This window comes from Macaca nemestrina, chromosome 7 (assembly GCF_043159975.1).
Source record: "Macaca nemestrina isolate mMacNem1 chromosome 7, mMacNem.hap1, whole genome shotgun sequence".
In the NCBI taxonomy this organism is placed as follows: domain Eukaryota; kingdom Metazoa; phylum Chordata; class Mammalia; order Primates; family Cercopithecidae; genus Macaca; species Macaca nemestrina.
The window spans coordinates 156,578,745-156,597,818 of NC_092131.1; the positions used below are offsets into that span (position 1 = coordinate 156,578,745).

Sequence of the window (19,074 nt, forward strand, 5' to 3'; positions counted from 1 at the left end):
AAACAAAACTACAGAATACATCTTGTGTCTGTCACACATATGCCTACTCTCTGTTTTGCTAAGAAAGAGGTGTTTAATCCTCTTTTCTTTCCCACAGAGAAATGCAACAACTGCTACCATAAGAAGAGCTGCAGACCAATAGTGGTGGAATTGACATTATTTATTATCTGGACTTCTATAGAAAAAGTCTGCCAATCCCTGAGCTAGATAATCAGAAGAGCCCATAAATCTGACCATGTGATCTGACAATTGACAAACAAGCACTTGTGGGAGCAAGTGCAAAATAATGCACTTTGAGATAAAAATACCCAAACTATTTACAAAAGGAAGACAGGCCTATGAGCTTTGAGGTCACAACTCAGGACTAAACACAACTGGGAGGATTAAAGAGAGTTAGAGTAGTAGTACGTGAGTGTCCTCCCCTAAATTATAAGAATCAGTACATAGTAGAGGGGTTGGTTATCTGTGGGCCTCACCTGATGTGGGCCTGGGGAAAAATTTCCGGGAAGATTAGACTAGGATTTTGCACTTTCACTTAAAAATTACACATAGGGTCTGGGCATGGCGGCTCACGCCTGTAATCCCAGCACTTTGGGAGGCCAAGGCAGGCGGATCATGAGGTCAGGAGATCAAGACCATCCTGGCTAACACAGTGAAACCCCGTCTCTACTTAAAAAATACAAAAAATTAGCCGGGCATGGTGGCGGGCACCTGTAGTCCAGCTACTCTGGAGGCCTCGGCAGGAGAATCACTTGAACCTGGGAGACAGAGTTTGCAGTGAGCCGAGATTGCGCCACTGCACTCCAGCCTGGGCAACAGAGCGAGACTCCGTCTAAAAAAAAAAAAAATTACACATAGGAAGAGGCAGAGGTGACCCCAAATGACACCACTGCACTCCAGCCTGGGCAGTAGAGCAAGACTCTGTCTCCAACCAACCAACCAACCTTTTTCTCCTTTCTTTTTTTTTTTTTTTTTTTGAGACGGAGTCTCGCTCTGCCGCCCAGGCTGGAGTGCAGTGGCCAGATCTCAGCTCACTGCAAGCTCCGCCTCCCAGGTTCACGTCATTCTCCTGCCTCAGCCTCCCAAGTAGCTGGGACTACAGGCACCCGCCACCACGCCCGGCTAGTTTTTTGTATTTTTTAGTAGAGACGGGGTTTCACCGTGTTAGCCAGGATGGTCTCGATCTCCTGACCTCGTGATCCGCCCGTCTCGGCCTCCCAAAGTGCTGGGATTACAGGCTTGAGCCACCGCGCCCGGCCTCTTTTTCTCCTTTCAAAACCTTTGTTCTAGGCTGGGTGCGGTGGTTCATGCCTGTAATCCCAGCACTTTGGAAGGCTGAGGCGGGTGGATCACCTGAGGTCAGGAGTTCAAGACCAGCCTGGCCAACATGGTGGAACCCCGTCTCTACAAAAATACAAAAATTAGCCAGGCATGATAGCGGGTGCCTGTAATCCCAGCTTCTTGGGAGCCTAGAGCGAAGAATCGCTTGAACCCGGGAGGTGGAAGTTGCAGTGAGCCGAGATTGTGCCATTGCACTCTAGCCTAGGTGACAGAGGGAGACTCTGTCTCAACAAACAAACAAACAAACAAACAAAAACCTTTGTTCTAGCTCTAAGGTAACTTGGCTCCTCATATCACTGGTCCTGTGAAGGGGGCCATCCAGGGAAATGGCAAAGGTGTATTCCCCCAGGATTAGGAAGATTAGGAACAGTAATCCACCCAGTCTCTCAGGGCAGTTGTTTAACATGCATTTGTTCCCCCAGCCTGACCCACAGGTGTCATTTCAACACCTGCAAAGCTGCAGAACTGACCTGGGACCTTGGTGGCTCTAGCAGGGTTCTGGCCATGGGGGCCCTGCCTGGATGTGGCTGGCCTCCCTCTTGGACAACTCTGACCTCTTCCATTTTCATGTACAGGAGTCACATCCAGAGTTCCCTGAGAAGACAAACCCAGACCAGTGTGCTGCGGGAACCAAAAGGACCAAGGTGTGTTTCCCAAGTAAGATTCTCTCCCCACCCAGAAAAGACTCCGCCAATATCAGGGTCCCAGACCCTAATCTAATGCCCAGGTCAATTAGTTCCAGTAAACTGAAAGTCCCATGTCCTGGGAACCTCCCCCCTCAGTCCCAAGCAAACCAGGTTGGTCACCTGCCAGACAGGTTCCTCATTTACAACAGGCCTCTTATCCCGCTGTTCCCCAGTGCCCACCTGGGGCTGCTCCACAGTTTCTGCTGCCCCAAGCCCAGCACTCAGAATATTCAGAGCTGCTCCTTCTTGGGAAGGGGGGAGGACAGCATGGGCTGAGGGGGTCATTGGGGATAAGATTGGGATCAGAGAAGACCAGGAGACTAAGGAGAAGGGGTTCCCAAGGAGCCCTAGCTGTTAGACAGTTGAATCTAAGACTCCTGTCTTTAATATCTGCTTGTGCTTCTGTTCATACAATGAGGATTAAACAGTTACTGGAATCAGGAAAGTTTTTCAGCATTTACATTGTTTAGGGATAAGGCTGCTTTAAATCCTATTGTAAATGAACCAAATGTAAATTATCCAAATATAAATAACAAAGAGGAGGGTAAAACTTTGTTGGTCACTATAAAATAGCTGTAATAACTACAGTAATTTATATGTAATTACCATGGGGCATAGGGATTATGAGACACTGCATCATGCATATCATACACCAAGCTCTTTGTGATAAAGGCAACAAATTGTGCTCCATTGTGTGTGCTCTTGTGGTCAGCTTAAAATCACCAAAGGTAAAATTTGGCTTAGTCGTGGGTTTTTGCTTCAGGGAACACAGGCAGTTCAATAGCAGGTGAACTTGTTACATTTGATTCTGGGAGGATCGACATAAAGATACCTCAAAAAAAAAATTAATGTCATCTTTATTTATAATGGAATTCTGGGAAAACTTCAAAGCACTTTGCAGATTTTAATCTAATTAATTCTCACAATAACCCCTCAAAGGAGTTTATACAATGGCCTTCATTGTTTGAAGCCACAAGTTACTAGAGGCCACAAAAGAGTCACTTTGTCTGCAGTTGCTTCTTTGTTCTGGCTTGATTCCTAAATGTTATAATGTTCTTTGAAATAGATATAGTATAAATACGAACTATCAGTGTATTAATAATCACTGATCTTATAAGACACATTGACATCACCACTTAAAAAATTCCTCAGAAATGGCCTTACACTCCAGCTTAAAGAAATAGAAATGTTTATGTTAAAAGAGAATTTAAGGTTATGGATAAACTCTCTCTGATTAAAATATTTGCATATATTTGTCCATGAGTATTTACAGGGTTCCTGCTGCAAGTACGAGGTCAGGTGCTATGGATGCAAAAACAGCTTAGGATAGGGATGAAGTAACAATGTGTGGTGGAGTTCTAAGTAAGTTCTAAATAAGTCTGAATGTGTCATTAATAAACCAAGGACTGGGTTTAGCAATCCTAAGAAGAGACAAACGTAAGTGGAAAGTTCTTTTTTGAGACAGAGTCTTGTTCTATCACCCAGGCTGGAGTACAGTGGCGCAATCTCGGCTTACTGCAACCTACGCCTTCCAGGTTCAAGTGATTCTCATGCCTCAGCCTTCTGAGTAGCTGGAATTACAGGCGTACACCACCACGCCCGGCTAATTTTTGTATTTTTAGTAGAGATGGGGCTTCACCACGTTGGCCAGGCTGATCTTGAATTCCTGGCCTGAAGTGATCTGCCTGCCTCGGCCTCCCAAAGTGCTGGAATTACAGGGGTGAGCCACCACCCCCGACTGAGAATTCTTGATGATTGGCATTTGTCCATACCCTTGCTTTGTAGTTTAGTTCAGGTGGCATGGTCTTTAATGTCTCTTTCTGGTAAAGTGGTGAAGGAAGATGCTTTCATATACTGTAGCAGGACGAGCGGCAGACAAAACTCCTCAGACACCGAGTTAAAGAAGGAAGGGGTTTCTTCGGCCAGGGGCATCGGCAACACTTCTGTCTCAAGAGCTGAGCTCCCCGAGTGGGCAAGTCCGGTCCCTTTTAAGGGCTCACAACTCTAAGGGGGTGCATGTGAGAGGGTCGTGATTGATTGAGCAAGCAGGGGGTACGTGACTGGGGACTGCATGCAGGGATAATTAGATCGGAACAAAACAAGACAGGGATTTTCACAGTGCGTTTCTATACAATGTCTGTAATCTATAGATAACAGAACCAATTAAGTCAGGAGTCCATCTTTAACTGCCGGGCCCAGGGTGCAGCGCCCGGACTGTCTGCCTGTGGATTTCATTTCTGCCTTTTAGTTTTTACTCCTTCTTTCTTTGGAGGCAGAACTTGGGCATAAGATGATATGAGGGGTGGTCTCCTCCCTTAATACAAAATCCCATTTGATTCTTACAGTGTTGCTATGAAATAGGTAAGACAAACATTATTTTCCACTTTTTACAGACAAGAAAATAAGCTGAACAATTATTAATATTACACTGCTAGGGATCACAGTGAATGGATTACAAAATTAGAAACTGAATCAGGTTCTCTGAGTTCTCTTGTGGTGCTCCTGTCTATGATGAAACTCCCAATGCATTTCCAAGTTCAGCCTTCCACCCTCAACTTTAAGCTCTTCCAGTCAAGTCACCACCTCAGGCTCTGGGGCTGGTATCCTAACACTCAAAACCCCTTCTCATCTTGGATCTCCTACTCCCGCTAATTTCAGCCAGATATGCTTAGAGAAATCCATAGGAACATTTACTTTAAAACTAAGGGTCTCACTTTGGCCGGGCGCGGTGGATCATGCCTGTAGTCCCAGCGCTTTGGGAGGCCAAGGCAGGCAGATCACCTGAGGTCAGGAGTTCGAGACCAGCCTAGCCAACACAGTGAAACCCCATCTCTGATAAAAATACAGAAATTAGGCTGGGTGCGGTGGCTCACGCCTATAATCCCAGCACTTTGGGAGGCCGAGGCAGGCGGATCACGAGGTCAGGAGATCGAGACCATCCTGGCGAACGTGGTGAAACCCCGTCTCTACTAAAAATACAAAACAAATTAGCCGGGCGTGGTGGTGGGCGCCTGTAGTCCCAGCTTCTCGGGAGGCTAAGGCAGGAGAATGGCGTGAACCCGGGAGGCGACAGAGCTTGCAGTGAGCGGAGATCGCGCCACTGCACTCCAGTCTGGGAGACAGAGCGAGATTCCGTCTCAAAAAAAAAAAAAAAATACAGAAATTAGCCGGGCATGGTGGCACATGCCTGTAGTCCCAACTACTTGGGAGGCTGAGGCAGGAGAATTGCTTGAACCCGGGAGGTGGAGGTTGCAGTGAGCCAAGATTGTGCCATTGCACTCCAGCCCAGGCAACAAGAGTGAAACTCTGTTTCAAAACAAAACAGAAACAAAACTAAGGGAAAGCAAAAAACAAAGCTATGAATACAATGAACTTGACTTCATTTCGGTTTTGGCTGGCAGGTTGGTTTGCCTTACAGGGTAGATGGACTCTTGACCCTCTCCTTTATCTCCTCCCTGTCCAAAAGGGGGCCTTTGCCATCTTTGGGCGATTCTCTTATCTATTTTGGGTCCTTCTCCTTCTCTTTCTCCTCCCTGAGAGGAGGTATTAAATTGAAACTCCAGTCACTCTGTCAGAGGCATTTAAACCAGAGCAACTCCATCTTGAATAGGGGCTAAGTAAAATAAGGCTGAAACATACCGGGCTTCCTTCCCAGACACTTAAGGTATCCTAAGTCACAGAATGACATAGGAGGTCAGCACAAGATACAGATCTTAAAGACCTTGCTGATAAAACAGGTTGCAGTAAAGAAGCCGGCCAAAACCCACCAAAACCAACATGGCGATGAGAGTGACCTCCGGTTGTCCTCACTGCTACCCTCCCACCAGCATCATGCCAGTTTACAAATCCCATGGCAATGTCAGGAAGTTACCCTATATGGTCTAAAATGAAGAGGCATTGCCCAACACAGTGGCTCATGCCTATAATCCCAGTTCTTTGCGAGGCTGAGGCGGGTGGATCACATAAGGCCATGTATTTGAGACCAGCCTGTCCAACATGCTGAAACCCTGTCTCTACTAAAAATACAAAAATTAGGCGGCCTGAGCAACAGAATGAGACTCTGTCTAAAAAATAATAAATAATAAAAAGGGGCCGGGCGCGGTGGCTCAAGCCTGTAATCCCAGCACTTTGGGAGGCCGAGATGGGCGGATCACGAGGTCAGGAGATCGAGACCATCCTGGCTAACACGGTGAAACCTCGTCTCTACTAAGAAATACAAAAAATAGCCCGGCGAGGTGGCAGCGCCTGTAGTCCCAGCTACTCGGGAGGCTGAGGCCGGAGAATGGTGTGAACCCGGGAGGCGGAGCTTGCAGTGAGCTGAGATCCGGCCACTGCACTCCAGCTTGGGCGACAGAGCGAGACTCCGTCTCAAAAAAAAAAAAAAAAAAATAAATAAAAAAAAATAAAAAGGGGAGGCATGAATAATCCAGCCCTTGTTTAGCATATAATCAAGAAATAACCATAAAAATGGGCAACCAGCAGCCCTCAGGGCTGCTTTGCCTATGGAGTCACCTTGCTTTATCCCTTTACTTTCTTAATAAACTTGCTTTCACTTTACGAACTTGTCTCAAATTCTTTCTTGTACGAGATCCAAGAACCCTCTCTTGGGGTCTGAATCAGGACTCCTTTCTGGTAACAACTCATAGAAGGAATAAACAATTACACTCACTGTAGTTGTGTATCACATCACTAATCCTTGTTCCATGCATTCAACAGCTTTCATCCTCTCCTCAAGAAGATAAGGGGACACATTCTAAAACATCCTATGGGAACCTCCTACGGCCACATACTCCAATAGAGATGCATTCTCGGGATGGGGAATATGCAGAATTTGAACCTCAACCAAGGAGCACCTTCTCCCATATTTCAATTTTAAAAAACTTTTCCACTTTCTTTTTGCTGATTTTCAATGGGGATTTCACAGGATGATACTGAAGTCTCAAGGTTCTGAAAAATCATTGATATGCGAAACAGGCATCTCTCCTGACATGCTTCGGAGTCTAGATGCTTTTCTGTAGATCGTTCCACTTTGGGCAGAAAGAAACTGAGCAGATAGTGTGGTATGGTTAAGAGATTGAGCTCAGAAACAAAGCTGATCCAAATTGAGTTCTTGCTCTGTTTGCTAATTGCATGATCCTGACCAAGATACTTAACCTCCCTGAGACTCTATGTCTTCATCTACATAAAAAAAAAATAGCTTGGGGCACATGTCCTCAGGACCTCCTGAGGCTGTGTCAAAAGTAAAAAAAAAAAAAAAAAAAAAAAAGGAAAATAAAAATAAAAATAATAATAGCTGTCATTGATTGAACACGTACTGTGTGCTAGGAATTATGTATGCTAAGTTTTACATGCTTTACTGGCATTATCTTATTTAATCCTTACTACAACCCTTGTGAAGTGGGTACTATTATATCCGTTTTATATGTAAGAAAATTGAAGCAAAAAGAGATTAAATAGTATGCCAGAGACCATACAACTATAAGTGGTGAGGCCAGGACTCAAACACAATTTGTCTGACTCCAAGACCCATGCTTTCAATCACTACTTTCATCACAGTGATGTGGTAATGATTAAATTAGTTAATGTAAGTCAGGTGCCCTCATAGTACCTGGCACACAAGCCTTAAGTATCCTAGCTATGATATTATTTTCAGTAGGTTTTTTGTTTGTTTGTTTGTTTTAATGAGACAGAGTCTTGTTCTGTCACCCAGGCTGGAGTGCAATGGCACAATCTCAGCTCACTGCAACCTCCGCCTCCCAGGTTCAAGAGATTGTCCTACCTCAGCCTCCCAAGTAGCTGGGATTACGGGTACCCGCCACCACAGCCGGCTAATTTTCTTTTTTTTTTTTTTTGAGAGGGAGTCTCACTCTGTTGTCCAGGCCAGAGTATAGTGGCATGATCTCGGCTCACTGCGACCTCCGCCTCCCGGGTTCAAGCAATTTTCCTGCCTCAGCCTCTTGAGTAGCTGGGATTACAGGCACGCACTACCATGCCCTGATAATTTTTGTATTTTAGTAGAGATAGGGGTTTCACCATGTTGGTCAGGCTGGTCTCGAACTCCTGACCTCGTGATCTGCCTGCCTCAGCCTTCCAAAGTGTTGGGATTACAGGCATGAGCCACCACACCTAGCCCTAATTTGTATTTTTAGTAGAGACTGGGTTTTCACTATGTTGGCCAGGCTGGTCTCGAACTCCTGACCTCAGGTGATCTGCCCACCTCAGCCTCCCAAAGTGCTGGCATTACAGGCGTGAGCCACAACAACCAGCCATGTTTTTCAAGAGATATGTGAACCAGAAAACAAATTTTGACATAGGAAATTTTGTGTCCATCCCATTAAACTGTCCCAAGGTATGTGTTTTGCAATTCAGTTGACAGGCTTCTGCTGTTGCCTAAATCTGCATATTATGAGTTGCCTGGTTGAGAGACTAGCTAAATGGCTGGCAACCTTTTCCATCTGACATGCAAAGAAGTTATTCAGGTTGGGCTTGGTGGTTCGCACCTGTAATCCCAACACTTGGGAGGCTGAGACAGGAGGATTGCTTCAGCCCACGAGTTCAAGACCAGCCTAGGCAACATAGTGAGACCTGTCTCACTAAAATAAAAAATAAATAAATTCTTCAGACTAGAAAACCATACGAAGTCTCTTAAAAAAGAATGACCTACTGAGCAATAGCTAGCAAACAGAATTGCAGGCAGTACCGAGATTATAAGCGGGCACTGTTTCAAAAGTTCATTTGTCTATTGTTAAAAACTCTGAGTGTGTAGAAATAAGGTTGCAAATTGCAGTTACATTCCAAGCCTATTTGCAGAAGTCTATGTATTTAGCCCATTTTGAAGCTCAATGATAGAATCATGCCACTAGTCTGAAGACAGGCTGAGGAACAAGAGCCCATGTGATAAAGGAATAAGAAAAGTGTCTTTCCTGGTACAGAGGAAAATTGATACGTAACATATTAGTTATCTATTGCTGTGTAACGAAGTATCTCAAAACTTACCATCTTAAAACAAACATTTCTTATCTCAGGCAGTCTCTGTGGGTCATCTGCGAATGGCTTAGCTGGGTGGTTCTGGCTCCGGATCTCTCGAGGTTTTAGTTAGCACTGCCCAGTCTATAGTTATCTGAAGGCTTAGCTGGGACTAGAGGGTCCTCTTCCAAAATGGTTCACTCACACGGCAGTTGGCAAGAGGCCTCAGTTCCTCATCATACAGGCCTTTCCACAGGGCTGCGTGAGTTCCTCATGACACAGTAGCTGGCTCCTCCTAGTGCAAGTGATCCCAGTGTGAGGATAAGGAGGCAGCTGCAATACCTTTTATGACCTAGTCTTATAAGTCACACAGAGTCACTTCTGCCATATTCATTATAGGACACATGCAACTCATTTAGTGCAGTCCACGCTCAATAGGAAGGAAATTAAGCTCCACCTCTTGATGGATAGAGTATCACAGAATTTGTGGATATACTTTAAAATCACCATATAGAGTTTCTGTTGTCCTCCCATCACTTTCTCCAGGTACCCAGTGAGAAAAATAATAAAAACAAACTGGGATGCAGAACTGCAGGCCTATTCAACAAAGCTTGCTGTAAGTACCCCAAACAATCCATGCTCTTGCCTTAACTTTTCTTAAAAACATCTATCCACTTTCCTTTAATGGAATCTTCTTTGAAGGATTTATACTAAAGAGAAAATGATCCTACACTCCTAAAATACTTTCTTTATTAATTTGTATCTCTCATTAGAATTTCAGACAGTATAACAAAGTGAAATTCAAAACAACTACAAAAAAACCTACTCCCAAACCCGGTGGATTAAAATATTTGGAGTTAGGAAAGCAACTCCCAGTAAGATTTCTCCTTTCAGCTGATTATTACCAGAGTGCCCTGGTTAACCGGGAAATAGTTTTCCCTTCCTGGTCTAGGGAACATGGAATCTCTGATCTAGGTTTCCTACCTTGATTCCCATGGCTGCAGCTCTGTAGAAATATGGTGGGCATTTAAATCCGAGGAGTCATATTTAAAGGAGTTTATTTCTTGCATCTGAGGCATACAAGATTCTAAAGTGCCATTTCAATCTTCAGAGGAAAATGATGTTTCATGTGACTTTTTATTGTATTTCTTGTGACTTGAAATTTGGTAATACATGTGGACTGTTATAAAAATACAACATTCATAAACGCTAGATGGCTGGGTGCGGTGGCTCATGCCTGTAATCCCAGCACTGTGGGAGGCCGAGGTGGGTGGATCACGACGTCAGGAGATCGAGACCATCCTGGCTAACATGGTGAAACCCCGTCTCTACTAAAAATACAAAAAATTAGCCGGGCATAGCGGTGTGCGCCTATAGTCCCAGCTGCTGGGGAGGCTGAGGCAGGAGAATGGCATGAACCCGGGAGGCGGAGCTTGCAGTGAGCCAAGGTCACGACACTGCACTCCAGCCTGGGTGACAGAGCCAGAGTCGGTCTTAAAAAAAAAAAAAAAACGCTGGATAAATAGAAGTTTGCCCTACAATTCAACTCAAGTAGAAGCTAGGGGCTCGACCTTTAAGATGAGCTCTCCTGACAATGTTATTGTTTTTAACCTAATTTGACTCAATCCAATTTGAGAATATGATAGACTTATTCCAGAAAATATACACGTCCACAAAATTTTGCACATAAGTTTAAGGCCTCCCAAACTCCCTAAAACCCACTCAGAAAATCTAGATTAAGAATCTCTATGGCCGGGCGCGGTGGCTCAAGCCTGTAATCCCAGCACTTTGGGAGGCCGAGACGGGCGGATCACAAGGTCAGGAGATCGAGACCATCTTGGCTAACACGGCGAAACCCCGTCTCTACTAAAAACACAAAAAATTAGCCGGGCGAGGTGGCGGCGCCTGTGGTCCCAGCTACTCGGGAGGCTGAGGCAGGAGAATGGCGGGAACCCGGGAGGCGGAGCTTGCAGTGAGCTGAGATCTGGCCACTGCACTCCAGCCTGGGCGACAGAGCGAGACTCCGTCGCAAAAAAAAAAAAAGAATCTCTAAAACAGTCAGGCGTGGTAGCTCATGCCTGTAATCCCAGCACTTTGGGAGGCTGAAGTGGGTGGGTCACTTGAGGCCAGGAGTTTGAGATCGGCCTGGCCAACATAGTGAAACCTCGTCTCTACTAAAAATAGAACAATTATGCTGGGCGCAGTGGCTCACGCCTGTAATCCCAGCACGTTGGGAGGCCGAGGCGGGTGGTTCACCTGAGGTCAGGAGTTTGAGACCAGCCTGGCCAATATGATGAAATACTATCGCTACTAAAAATACAAAAAATTAGCTGGGGGTGGTGGCAGGCGCCTGTAATCTCAGGTACCCAGGAGGCTGAGGCAGGAGAATTGCTTGAACCCTGGAGTCAGAGGTTGCAGTGAGCAGAGATCGCACCACTGCACTCCAGCCTGGGCAACAAGAGCAAAACTCCGTCTCAAAAAATAATAATTAATAAATAAATAAATAATAAAAAAATTAGCCAGGCATGGTGGTGCTTGCCTGTAATCACAGTTACTTGGGTGGCTGAGGCATGAGAATTGTTTGAACCAGGTAGGCAGAGGTTGCAGTGAGCCAAGATCACACTACTGCACTCCAGCTTGGGTGACAGAGCAAGATCCTGTCTCAAAAAAAAAAAAAAAAAACCCCAACCAAACAAAAAAACTCTTAAGACTTTGCTAGGGGTGCATATTGCCATTCCATTGTGACATTATAATTTAGGTTTAACTCAGAAGCTACTACTCAGAATTTAAATATTGGCTGGGCGTGGTGGCTCACACCTGTAATCCCAGCACTTAGGGAGATTGAGGCAGGAGGATCACTTGAGCCCAGGAGTTCAAGGCCAGCCTGGGCAACATGGCAAAACACTATCTCTACAAGGAAAAAAATACAAAAATTAGCCGGGCATGACGACAAGCGCCTATGGTCCCAGCTAGTCAAAAGGCTGAGGCAGGAGGATAGATTGAGCCCAGGAGGTCAAGGCTGCAGTGAGCTGAGATCGTACGGCTCCACTCCAGCCTTGGCAACAGAACGACACCCTATCTCAAAAAAGCAAAAAACAAAAAAACCGCAATTATTTCTTCTTCCTCTTTTTTTGGTTTTGTTTTGTTTTGGTTATAAAGATGGGGTCTCACTCTATTACCCAGGCTGGAGTACAGTGGCACAATCATAGCTCACTGCAACTGCCAATTCCTTGGAGGCTTTAAAAAAAATTTTTGGAGAGATGGGGTCTCAATATGTTGCCCATGCTGGTCCTGAAGTTCTGACCTCAAGAGATCCTCTCCCCTTGGCTTCCCAAAGTGTTGAGATTACAGGTGTGAGTTACCGCATCTTGTTGTTTTTTGTTTTCGTTAAACAGATCCAAAAGCCAAAGGACATCTCTACAGGCATACCTTGTTTTACTGTGCTTCACTTTCTCGCACTTCTCAGATATTGCTAGTTTTGCAAATTGAAGGTTTATGGCAACCCTGTGTCAAGCGAGTCTGTCGCCATCATTTTCCAATAACCTGGGCTCACTTCATGTCTCTGTGTCACATTTTGGTAATTCTCTTAATATTTCAAACCTTGTCATTATTATTATACCTGATATGGTGATCTGTGATCAGTGATCTTTGATATTACTATTGTAATTATTTGTGGGCATCACGAACCTTGTCCATAAAAGATGACAAACTTAACTGATACATGTGGTATGTGTTCTGACTGCTCCATTGACCAGCCGTCCCCCTTCACTCTGCCTATCCTTGGCCCTCCCTATTCCCTGAGACATAATATTAACATTGGGCCAGTTAATAACCCTACAATGACCTCTAAGTGTTTAAGTGAAAGGAAGAGTTGTATATCTCTCACTTTAAATCAAAAGTTTGAAATTATTAACCATAGTGAGATAGGCATATGGAAAGCTGAGACAGGGATGGGCATGGTGGCTCACGCCTATAATCCTAACACTTTGGGAGGCTGAGGTGGGGGAATTGCCTGAGCCCGGGCAGTAGAGGCTTTAGTGAGCCATGATTGTGCCTCTGCACTCCAAAAAGGAAGGAAGGGAAGGAGGGAAGGAGGGAAGGAGGGAAGGAGGGAAGGAGGGAAGGAAGGAAGGAAGGAAGGAAGGAAGGAAGGAAGGAAGGAAGGAAGGAAGGAAGGAAGGAAGGAAGGAAGGAAGGAAAGGAGGGAGGGAGGGAGGGAGGGAGGGAAGGGAGGGGAAGGGGAAGGGAGGAAGGGAAGGGAAGGAAGGAAAGAAAAAAGAAAGAAAGTTGAAATAGGCTGAAAGCTATGCCTTTTCTTTTTTTTTCTCTCGAGACGGAGTCTTGCTCTGTTGTCCAGGCTGGAGTGTAATAGTATGAGGCTCACTGCAACCTCCACTTCCCGGGTTCAAGTGATTCTCCTGCCTCAGCCTCCTGAGCAGCTGGGAGCTACTCGGCATGTGCCACCACACCCAGCTAATTTTTGTATTTTTAGTAGAGACAGGGTTTCACCATGTTGACCAGGCTGGTCTTGAACTCCTGACCTCAGGTGATCCACCTGGCCACTCCCAAAGTGTTGGGATTACAGGTGTCAGTCACCACGCCCTGCGCTATGCCTTTTCTTACCCAAGTTGTAAATGCAAATGAAAAGTTCTTTTTGATTGTTTGGGTTTGTTTGTTTTAAACTTTTATCGCTTGACTCTGGGAAATGGAAAAGTTCTTGAAGGAAAGTAGAAATGTCCAGACCAGCCTGGGCAACATAGTAAGACCCTGTCTCTATTTAAAAATAAATAAATAAAATAATTTTTTTTAACAAAAAAAGAAAAGTTTGAAGCTAGCAGAGGTTGGTTCATGAGGTTTAAGGAAAAAAGTGATTTCCATAACATAAAAGTGCAAGCAGCAGCAGCAAATGCTGATGGAGAAACTGCAACAAGCTGTCCACAAGGTGTAGCTACAATCATTAAAGGTGACTACACTAAACAACAGATTTTCAATACAGGGGAAACAGCCTTCTATTGGAAGAAGATTCCACCTAGGGCTTTCATAGTTAGAGAGAAGTTGATGCCTGGCTTCAGACTTTCAAAAGGACAATCCTACTCTTTAATGGCATCTGGAATGCTGAATCCTTTCCAGAAGTTTTTCAATCTTACTCTCTTGTTAGAGGCTAATGCAGCCCATAGCTTTAAGTTAAGGCCAGTGCTCATTTACCATTCTGAAAATTCTAGGGCCCTTAAGAATTATTCTAAATCTACTCTACCTGTGCTCTATAGCTCATCTGGCCCAATGGCTCACGCTTGTAATCCCAGCACTTTGGAAGGCCAACACAGGCGGACCACCTGAGGTCGGGGGTTCGGGACTAGTCTAGCCAACATGGTGAAACCCCGTCTCTACTAAAAATGCTGGCCGGGCGCGGTGGCTCACGCCTGTAATCCCATCACTTTGGGAGTCCGAGGCGGGCGGATCACGAGGTCAGGCGATCGAGACCATCCTGGCTAACACGGTGAAACCCCGTCTCTACTAAAAATACAGAAAATTAGCCGGGCATGGTGGCGGCGCCTGTAGTCCCAGCTACTCAGGAGGCTGAGGCAGGAGAATGGTGTGAACCCGGGAGGCGGAGCTTGCAGTGAGCCGAGATTGTGCCACCGCACTCCAGCCTGGGCGACAGAGCCAGACTCCGTCTCAAAAAAAAAAAAAAAAAAAAAAAAGAAATTAGCCAGGTGTGGTGGCACATGCCTGTAGTCCCAGCTACTTGGGAGGCTGGGGCAGGAGAATCGTTTGAACCCGGGAGGCAGAGGTTGCGGTGAGCTGAGATTGCACCATTGCACTCCAGCCTGGGCAACGACCGTGAAACTCCATCTCAAAAAAAAAATAAATGAAGAAGAAATACCTTTCATAAGGCTATAGCTGCCATTGATTCCTCTGATGGACCTAGGTAAATTGAAAAACTTCTGGAAAGGATTCAGCATTCCAGATGCCATTAAGAACATTCGTGATTCAGGCCGGGCGTGGTGGCTCAAGCCTGTAATCCCAGCACTTTGGGAGGCTGAGACGGGTGGATCACGAGGTCAGGAGATCGAGACCATCCTGGCTAACACCGTGAAACCCCGTCTCTACTAAAAAATACAAAAAACTAGCCGGGCGAGGTGGCGGGCGCCTGTAGTCCCAGCTACTCGGGAGGCTGAGGCAGGAGAATGGCGTAAACCTGGGAGGCGGAGCTTGCAGTGAGCTGAGATCCGGCCACTGCACTCCAGCCCGGGCTACAGAGCGAGACTCCGTCTCAAAAAAAAAAAAAAAAAAAGAACATTCGTGATTCATGGGAGGTCAAAATATCAACATCAACAGGATTTTGCAAGAAGTGGATTCTAACCCTAATGGATGATTTTGAGGGATTCAAGACTTCAATGGAGGATGTAACTGTAGATGTGGTGGAAATAACAAGAGAACTAGAAGTGGAACCTGAAGATGTGACTGAATTGCTGCAATCTCATAAAATTTGAACAGATGAGGAGCTACTTCTTATAGATAAGCAAAGAGAGTTGTTTCTTGAGATAGAATCTACTCCTTGTGAAGATGCTGTGAACACTGTTGAAACGGCAACAAAGGATTTGAATATTCCATAAACTTAGTTGATAAAGCAGAGACAGGGTTTGAGAAAACTGGATTGACTCCAATTTTGAAAGGTCCACTGTGGGAGAAATATTATTAACCAGCATCACACGCCATCAGGAACTCTTTCATGAAAACAAGAGTCAACAGATGTAGCAAATGTCATTGTTGTCTTATTATAAGCAATTGCCACAGCCACCCCAACCTTCAGCAGCCACCATCCATATCGGTCAGCAGCCATCAACATGGAGCAAAGACCCTCCACTAGAAAAGAAAATGACTTGCTAAAGGCCTAGATGATTGCTAGCACTTTTTTTTTTTTTTTTTTTTTTTTTTTTAGACGGAGCTTTGCTCTTGTTGCCCAGACGAGTGCAATGGCGCGATCTCGGCTCACCACAACCTTCGCCACCCGGGTTCAAACGATTCTTTTGCTTCAGCCTCCCTAGTAGCTGGGATTACAGGCATGCACCGCCACTCCCGGCTAATTTTGTATTTTTAGTAGAGACGGGGTTTCTCCACGTTGGTCAGGCTGGTCTTGAACTCCTGACCTCAGGTGATGTGCCTGCCTCAGCCTCCCAAAGGGTCGGGATTACAGGCATGAGCCACCACGCCCAGCCGATTGTTAGCATTTTTTAGCAGTCATGTATTTTATTTACTCGTTTATTTTTAGAGACAGGGTCTCACTCTGTCGCCAGGCTGGGGTGCAGAGGCACAATCATAGCTCACTGTAATCTCCAACTTCTGGGCTCAAGCGACCCTCCTTCCTCAGAGCAATTAACCAAAGTACATATACTTTTTCCTCCCTGTCTCCCAATATTTTAAATTAAGGTACGCCCATTGTTTTAGACATAACACACTTAATAGACTACATTATATATATGATTGTATTTGCACTGGGACATGAAACATTTGTGACACCTCACTTTATTGCCATATTGCGGTGGTCTGGAACCAAATTCGCAATATCTCCGAGGTATGCCTGTACTAGATTTTCTGTGCTTGGCTTTAGTCCATATCGTAAATACCCTGAAGGAAAAAGGAACATGGCAGAGAGCACAAAGAGGACAATACATATTTGCTGAAAAACAGTAGGACACAGAACTGCTGACGACAGCCTTGCCCTCTCCAGTTGACTGCAGCACATGTTGCCAATTTGCCAGAGACAAGCAATTCGAGGAGAGAAAAGCTGCTTGCCTTTCCAGTTAGCAAGAAAAGTGCTGGGTTTGTCTTCTGCCGAGCACCCGCAACCCAGATCCCGACCCAAGAATCCTGAGACCCACTTTTGGTGAAGGGAACTCCTAGCAGCAACGCCCAGCCCCCGGCGTGACCCTCTGACCGCACTTGCCTCCCAGCCTGGGGAGGTGGAAAGGGCCGTCCGGAGTCCCCTTGGTTCGCCAGTGAGTGATCCCTGGGCGGAGGCGGCGCGGGGTCCCCCAAGCCAGCCTCGGGGCGAGGGGCGCGTCGGGTCGGGCCGCGCGCCCCCGCCCCTCGCGGGCGCCCCAGCCCTGCGCGCCAGGCCTGCGTGTCCTGGCGCCGACCCCTCCCTCGCGCGCCTCGCCCGGCGCACGCGCGTGGCCTCGCGCAGGGCGCGGAGAGGCGGCGGCTGTGGGCGTCCGGCCCCGAACCTGTCAGACCTGGGAGCCAGCCTCCAGCGGCCGGCGCGGCGGACGCGAGCACTATCCGCCTCTCCCGCTGCCCCGGGTGGAGCAGCGCGAGCCGGCCTCGCTGAGCCGGCTGGGGGCGGGGAGATGAGCTGCGGCCCCGCGGCAGCGCCCCAGGTATTAAATAGATGTGCCGCCCCCTCGCGGAGCCCTGGCGGAGACTCGGGGCCGGCCCTGCGACCCGCCGCCAGTGGCTTCGGAACTTGAGGACAGGGTTGGGCGCCTTTAATTTATAACGTGTTTCGTTTTCCACAGGATGGGGAGGGACGCGCGGCACTGCCCTCGAGAACTGGCGCTCCGGTGAAGTAGGCGCCGCCGGCCGTCCGCCTCCCCCAAGCCGTTCCGCACCGCGGCCGTTCAGCCTCTGCCATGGCCGGCTCTGGCGCGTGGAAGCGCCTCAAATCTCTGCTGAGGAAGGATGATGCGCCGCTGTTTTTAAATGACACCAGCGCCTTTGACTTCTCGGATGAGGCGGGGGACGAGGGGCTTTCTCGATTCAACAAACTTCGAGTTGTGGTGGCCGATGACGGTTCCGAAGCCCCGGAAAGGCCTCTTAACGGGGCGCACCCGACCCTCCAGGCCGACGATGATTCCTTACTGGACCAAGACTTACCTTTGACCAACAGTCAGCTGAGTTTGAAGGTGGACTCCTGTGACAACTGCAGCAAACAGAGAGAGATACTGAAGCAGAGAAAGGTGAAGACCAGGTTGACCATTGCTGCCGTTCTTTACTTGCTTTTCATGATTGGAGAACTTGTAGGTGAGTTGTGTTGCCAACTCACTTTCCGTTTACCTTTCCTCGAGAGTCTTTGTCAAGCTGTAGTTACCCAGGCTTTGAGGTTTAACCCATCTTTTCAGGAAGTTTGTGTTTATCAAGACACTGATCTCATGGGAAAAGGCCACACGGTTCCAAAGTGCAGCTCAATCTAAGTACAACATAAACTCCCCGAGATAACTTTGACTTTATCTTCTAGTTCTTCAAACATTGTCATCTACCGTAAAGTTAAGGACGTTATCTTCATTGTATGTCGTGTAACTTCCTCTTTTTACAAAGTTCTGGTAAAATACCAGGTTAATTTTTGCAACGTTTAAAATAGTAAATGATCGTAAATTACTTAGGATCATTGAATTTTACAGTATGAAGGGACCTTACTGAACACCTACTTCACCTCCTTTTTTTTTTTTTTTTTAAACATGTAAGGGTTTCCAGGGCTCAAACCGGTGAAATAAGTCGTGAGGGTCACTTAGGGAGTTAGTGGAAGAGCCATATCTACAGTCCCAGCATTTTTTCCCTCTACATTTGACCTAAGTGGTTTCTTTTATGCTGTTTCTTTTTGTATTTATAGCCAAGAGATTTGTAAAATTAATTACCAACTAGCATGAAAATTTTACATTATAAGGAGGGCCTGAAATGAACCAGAGAACTCCGCAAGATTTCTATGAACCTGTTTTCTTGTTCATTTTTTAATTATACGAACAATCCGTTCTCAATATAAGATACATTCTTAATTTAGAGGTTATTTTCAGTCACATCGGTGTAACTACTAACTTTTCAGTGACAGTTTACAAAGTGACATTAAAGCAGGGAGATGATTCTCACATGTTATCTCTTAATGATGAACCATGACAAAAACAGTTGGCAGTCCAGATTTAAGATGCTTGACTGTAGGGTTCTATATAGGAAAAATTACATGCATTTCCTACCTCCTTTCATAACACTCCTCCCCAGGGCTCACTTCAGCCATGCTGGTCTTCTTTTTCCTCCTCCAACTCCAAAGCTCTTTTTGCCTCTAAGGCGTTCAGAGTGGCTGGTCCTT

At 46.2% G+C, this 19,074-nt stretch overlaps 1 protein-coding gene, 1 non-coding gene and 1 pseudogene across 8 annotated transcripts in view; 1 reads left to right on the plus strand and 2 right to left on the minus strand.

Annotated features, from left to right (window-relative positions):
- The window catches only part of LOC105490970 (putative Dresden prostate carcinoma protein 2), a 36,757-nt pseudogene extending 25,741 nt beyond the window's left edge, over positions 1-11,016 (minus strand).
- Positions 23-150, minus strand: LOC112428774 (small nucleolar RNA SNORA41). Its single transcript, XR_003020821.2, has one exon. It is a non-coding gene; the product is annotated as a small nucleolar RNA SNORA41 (small nucleolar RNA).
- LOC105490959 (solute carrier family 30 member 4) overlaps positions 9,472-19,074 on the plus strand; it is a 52,694-nt gene continuing 43,091 nt past the window's right edge. For 5 of the 7 annotated variants that reach the window (XR_011606081.1, XR_011606080.1, XM_011756987.3 and 2 more), the window contains exons 1-2: positions 9,472-9,609; positions 17,513-18,017. Coding sequence is in view for 5 of the 7 variants with exons in the window: in XM_011756987.3 (XP_011755289.1) it covers positions 17,627-18,017 (391 nt within the window). In the remaining 2 variants the exon portion in view is untranslated. Of the gene's footprint in view, positions 9,610-16,973; positions 16,994-17,210; positions 17,375-17,512; positions 18,018-19,074 lie in introns of those variants that run through there. The other 2 variants (XM_071066916.1, XM_011756997.3) reach the window with 2 other exon arrangements.